General features: G+C 39.8%; 1 protein-coding gene across 1 annotated transcript in view; it reads right to left on the reverse strand.

Moving 5' to 3' along the window:
• Nucleotides 1-6,517, reverse strand: part of C6H3orf67 (chromosome 6 C3orf67 homolog) — a 229,254-nt gene that overhangs the window by 40,159 nt on the left and 182,578 nt on the right. The window contains exon 14 of the mRNA XM_013346793.2: nt 4,741-4,802. Within this exon, the coding sequence (XP_013202247.1) occupies nt 4,741-4,802 (62 nt within the window). The remainder of the gene's footprint in view (nt 1-4,740; nt 4,803-6,517) is intronic.

A 6,517-nucleotide genomic window follows, 5' to 3' on the forward strand; every position in this document is an offset into this window, starting at 1 on the left:
GCAAGAGTTAAAGGCAGTGGAGGAAGACACGAGGGGGCAGGGGTCCACTGGATGGCGCTCTGTTCATTCACATGGTTCTGCTGAACTGCTGAATCCCCTACAACCTTGGGGGAGAGGTGGTTCTGAGTTGGGTGGGTTACTGTCCAGGATGAAGGGTGCCTAGATATGAAAAACAGGGTGATTCTCAAGGATGTTTCTGGGAATCTTGTCTCTGGGGCAGTGCAGAGGCCTTCTGGGATCTGCACTCTGACAGAGATCCAAGAGGAAAAGGGCACAGATATCTTAAAAGTCTGTTTTCATAGCAGAGCAGTGGTCTCAAGAATCTCTTCATGAGAAGGGTAGGGTGGGGAAGAAGATGCTTGAATTAAATGTGCCATCCCACAGGGTCAGGGTTTTGCCCCTTTCTCTTTTATTCAAAACATATGTGTGTCTATAGATAAACTGGCTTGCACCGGGCAAGCTGAGCCAGCAGGAACTGAGGTCATTGGTTATTAATCACTTGTCAGAGTATTCAGAGATTTATCAGATAATTGCAGCTATAAGTATGTCTATATCACACAAAAAATGTAGCAGAGCAGTAAAGGATTAGACCCTAACATAATCCACAATGACATTAAACAACAATCCCTGCCCCCCAAACAACAACCAATCTACAGATAGTGATAAACCACAAAGCAAACACTACAGAACTGTACCATCTGGAGATTCTAGAACTGTTTTTGATATTGTTTATTTCCATAAACATTTAAAACCTTATGAAGCCTTCGACCCATTCCTTCCTCTCCCTAAATTTCCACTAGGTCATAAAATAACAAGCAGCTTTCCTATTCAACAGGAAAGACGACAATCAACTCTATCTACACGAACACACAACCAGAACATAATCACAGCTTCTTTCATAAAATACATTCTTGAGCAAAAACACCGTCTCCTATTCTGAAGAATCTGCACAGACATATAAATATCTGTGCCTGAGGGACAGCTCTCAACCCACAAACCCATAGATGGCATTTTCTAATAAATGACCTGAGTGAGGCTGCAAACAGGATCCATTTTGCTTTGTTTGGCAGCATGCAAGTCTACATGCTAGCAAACATTTCTCAACATGAATGAACTGTGAAATTGTTTCCTCCCGCCCCACACTCCTCTAAATTGTATTAGATAATGTTAGCCATTTCTGCACCTTGTAAAAGCTGTCAGTGCCCCGTGAAGTAGCATCAGTGGACTGGAAGGAAAGGGCCCCAGCGTCTGAGATGCTGCCTAAACGTTAGTTGGTGCATTAGGAAAAAATAATGGAAAATGCCACCCCCTGCCTAAGGATGAATGGGAAAATGGCTGTGTGCAAATCGAGACATGCCAGGGTATGTGATGAGGTGAACCATATACATTTCACTTCCTAGACTGTAATCTTCTCAGGAAAATGATTACCATTGCATCCCACCTCGATCCAATGTCAAGCACTGCCCTGCGAGTGTAAGTGAATGATTTCACTGTGAAGAAAACAAGCTATGAATATATTCAGTGTTTTAGCTATTTCCAACCTGGAGCCAACTTTCTATCACCTGAATCTGCTTGTTTTGTGGGATGTGTATTATCTCTAATATTAATCCTGCACACACAAAATGAAGAGAGCAATTATGTTTCAGAAATGAAAATCTTTGCAGAACAAAATGTAAATGGAAGACCCCGAGGAGCTGACTTTTCTGTTACATTAATGAAGCTAATTGAAAGTTGCCTCTAAATCCATATATATGTGCATATGAGCATATGTAGTTCAAAAGGCTTAGGCTCATAGAAGCCTGAAGTGGTTGCGGCATTTCACTGAAGTTAATGTGGTCGCTGTCACGGGGTCACATCCTGCTGTGCTCTAAGTGGACATACACACACACATTTCCAGTCTTTGCTACGACGCCCTTGCAGTGATTGTGATGACACGGATGCCTGCTTTTATAGCCACTGCTCAGACTCCACAGGCAGAACCTCACATCTAGGACTTGGGCTTGAGGTTCTCTTGTCCAAGAGGGTGAAATTAGAGATAACTTTCCACATCTCTTTCATATTAATTATCTGTCCATCTAACAACTTTCAAGTCCTATATTTTGAGATGTAAAGTATGGGGTATTATTTATGAGAAACACAATAAATGAAAATCTGAACCACAAGGCTAGCTTTCAATTGAAATTAAATCCCATGTATCACATGAATCAGTTCATCCCACTTTCAATGGCAATAATGCTGATCTCAGAATTTTACCATCTTCTATGTTTATGGTCCAGTAATGCCTTTCTGTCGACTCTCTGGGCTGCTGAATTTATGAGTCAGGAGCCAGGCCACATGAGCTGCAGGTTTTTTGAAGTTTATAATAATTGTCTAGGAAACTATGGATTATCTGATAGCAAATGGGGTTGAAAACAACTTTTTGTCTTTATAGTTTTTTCCTTTAAGTTTCACTATGAAGAAATGTAAACTAGTTTTTCCTAAGTGAATGAACACTTGGTTTCAGAAAAACAGCGTCTGTTCTGTTGGTGAAATTTTTAAAAATTCTATCTTTTGAAATCAACCTGGAAAAGGGATAGTTAGAGTCATATAGTGCCCCACCAACATGCCAATCACTCACCCAGTGCTTATGACTCTTTGCTCTTCAGCTTAGTGAAATAAAAGCAAACCATGTGACCCTTCAGAGTGGAAATGAGTCTCGTGGAAGTCACAGAATCCTAAGGCTGGACCTAACCTCTGACGGCAGGAAACTCCGATTCTTTCTTTTACATATGAGGGATTTGTATTATGACGGGAAGTCCGGAAAGCATGAAAGACTTGCCTGAGATACTTGCTGGTTAGTGGGCGAATGACGACTTCCTTTGAAGTCAATGCTCTGCTTTCTAAGATAACTTACAAAGTCTCAAGTTCCTATAATTAGGAGTAAAGTTGAATTTCCTGTTTTTTTTTTTTTCATATAGAAAAGACACTTATCAGGCAAGGTTGTAAGTGACATGATATATGTATGTATGTATGTGTGTGTGTCTATGAATGAATATGAAAATGCCTTTTTGTAAACACTGAAATTCTAATCTCATCTTTAAATTCATTGTTTGTGACAATGACAATTCTTCAAGGTTCACATCAGGTGCATGGACGAGGAACGTAAGGATGAGAGCTAATTTCTGCTCTGTCATAAACACTCCCCGCTCTAATGAAAGTCCTGAAGACATGCAGATGGTCTCCCAGGAGCCTTGTTAGTACTCTTCCACGACTTAGTTCACTATTCCTTGTGGATTGGAGCAGGAGTAGAGACTTGGTCTACTCACTCTGAGCCAATCACATTGATAGTAGAATTTGGAAACTAGAAATTGAGATTCAGACATAGCTTGTTAGCCTCCATATGTAGATTGAACTATAATATATAAATGAAGAGCTATCAAACAGCCATATTTGGAATGAGAAGCAAAGAGAGATAGTGTTTAGAGAGAACGGAGCAGGAAGGAGGCTGCAAACAGGGATGGAGAAGAGACCCTGACTCTCTTTCTCGTCTAGTATGCAAGCATGGTGTTCTAATTGAACAAATCCCTCCTGTTTCTCTCTCTCCCTTTCCAGCTCTGTCAATACCAGCAAAATTGTCTTTGCTCCAAGTCACTGCAGTTGTAACTCAAACATCACGTAACAGACCACACTGTGAAGCAGAGCTGTTCTCTCCTTGATGTCAGCCTACTCCACAGGGCAACTCACAAATGGATTAGTGGTGCAATCCTGTAACTAGGACAGTTAGTGGAAGTCAAGATTTACTGACTTCCAACAACCCCCTAGTGCACAGCAAACAGCAATGAAGTAATGATTTATCTGGATAAACTAGCTTCTATAAATATGCATGAGAAAGAAGTAGTATTAAAATACTATGTACATTTTTTTTTTGAGGCATGATCTTATTCTGTAGCCCAGGTTAGTCTGGAACTCACCATGCAGTCCAGACTGCCCTCAACTTTGCAGCAATCCTCCTGTCTTAGCCTCTCAAGGACTGGCTATCACATGTGTTTTTAAAGCTCAAATTCAGACTTGTTTATTCCTAATTAGCCTAAAATTATGTTGACAAGTGATTCAGATAACAATAATATTTTGAAGTATCAAATATTTTGATGTTACAAAATTATGAGTTTATGAAAAAAGTAAATTGTCATTTGAACTTGAATAAGGCATCTTGATAAATTTAAAGGCATAAAAAAATACTCATACTCCATGTGCACTGGTCATCAAATTCCTATAAAATGGCATATTTATGAAAATCTTGAGTAAGTTACTGCTCGTAGAGACCTTGCCATTTGCTAACAAGTATGTTAAGAATCATTCATCTATTTTTCATCATGTTATTCATCAGAATAACATGAATTATTGTGCCAGATGGCCTTTGTTAGGTGACTTGCTCAAAACCCTGCAGCTGGGTATTTGAACACATTGCTACCACCTCTACATAGTTTGAATAAGAAAAGCAGATGAAGCAAAATTTCAAAAGCACCAGCAGCAGGTGGTTCAAGACCAGCTTGATCTACACAGCAAGTTTCAGGACAGCTATTCATGTGAGACTTTATCTCAAAAACGAACCAAGCCAAGCAACCACAGACAAATAGAACACAACAGCAATCACTACCAACAAAATTTTGGCAAATAAATTTTATGTAACCAAGAAAAACATACAGTTTTCTAAGGAAAAAGTTTTAAATCAAAACCATGCAGGCTATTGATGATTCTTACCGAGGGTTCGATGGAGAAGGTTGATTCATTTCTTTCTGATAGTGACGACCCTGGTTGACAGGCTGGAAGAGACAAAACACTGGTGAGGGGGGCCCCAGTCAGCACAATGATCTTCATACACACCACTTCTCATTTAGATATTTTCATATCAACAATTCTCAGTTTTGATATCTCACTTTTTGGTATTCCATTTACAGGAAAGAGCTTTGCTTCACGGCATAGGCAGAGGCCACAAGAGACCCAGCATATGATGGGGGACGTAAACGATAAAACGCAGGCTATTTTAATAGCTGGTGATGAGGTTCAACGGCATCTATGATGTAAATAAAAGCCACACATTGGAGTTCTCCTTGTGGAGTCTTTATCCTGCGGCTATTTCCAGAGACAGCAAAAGCAAACAAGATCTTCCGAGGAACAAACGCTCTGCTGAAAGGACAAACACTAACTAAGGACAAGGAAAACACATTTGTGCACCACCATGCCATTAGCTGGAGTCAGTCATGTAATTCCTAGGCCTAGGGGTCATTCCCCACAACTGTAAAGCACTGACCAAAATATGCTGAGAAAGTAAAGTGTGAACTCTCAAATTTCCTCCCACAATACCCCTTTCATTATTATTTGAAACACAACTGAAAACAAGCAAACAAACACAAAGCAGAAAAGAAAAACAACTCAAACAAAACAAACTAGTGAAGAAATATGGATCTTTCTTCTTTGGCTTATAAGTGGGGGGGGGGAGAGTTGGTTACAGCTAATACAAACTTCGTTTTGTACATAATTCTAAATATTCTCCTTATGTATGTTGCTAATAATGACAAAGATTAATTTATTTTGGCATTCTCATTTTATTACAAGTTGGAATTTGGCATACATTTTAAAATTGCATTAAAAAATGTTACTTCTGTCCCCAGAGAGGTTGGTGTTAAGGCTTTCTTGCCCACACTGAGTGCTGACCCACAGCCGAGGTTAGCAATGTGGCTGTACATAAAGAGACTACCTTCCTTATTCTCCACATAGTTCTTATTTTAAGGGGTCCTAAATTATTAATCACGCAGGTGATGAGAATTCATAAGCATAAATTCCCTTTGTCTATAAACACTTTTTTTGCAAGTATTCCGTTAATTGGTGTCAAAAACCCTGTATGATAGTTCCATCACTTGACCCTGCCACCTGTGATGCACTGTGAATTTCCGTGCATCCAGATACTTTGGTAACTGAATGACATCATGTATCATCATTTCAGTAACAAGAAACAGCTTCTAGGAGAACGGCAGAAAGAAAGCATGGCACAAGGCATACCTGATCTCACCAGAGAAATCAAATGTCCAGCAATTTGCAAGAGAAATTTAGTTGACGATGTAGGCTTCATTACTTCATAGCAAGAGAAATTAGCAAGCAAAAGGCCTAATGGGTTGCTTCTCTGGATCAACCCACACTGGTATAAAAAATTATTCCCAATAATAAGTTCATTGGTATTCACTCAGTAGTTCAGCAGCACGGAGGCCTCCAGCAAATAGACTTCTACTTATTTATTTTCATAGGCATTTCCAAAACTTTCTGAGCATCACAGCTCTGGTATTCAGGTAAATGTCCATTCCTGAATTCTATAACCATCAATTCCACGTACACTCATGCCATACCCTTCTGTTGTGTTAAGGGCGGCGGAGTTGCGTCCCCAGCACCTGGCCGCCTGCACAGCTAGCTTTATACCCGAAATAATTACACGGAAACTGTATTCTTTTAAACACCGCTTGGCCCATTACATCTAGCCTTTTCT

This window comes from Microtus ochrogaster, chromosome 6, assembly GCF_000317375.1.
Source record: "Microtus ochrogaster isolate Prairie Vole_2 chromosome 6, MicOch1.0, whole genome shotgun sequence".
In the NCBI taxonomy this organism is placed as follows: Eukaryota; Metazoa; Chordata; class Mammalia; order Rodentia; family Cricetidae; genus Microtus; species Microtus ochrogaster.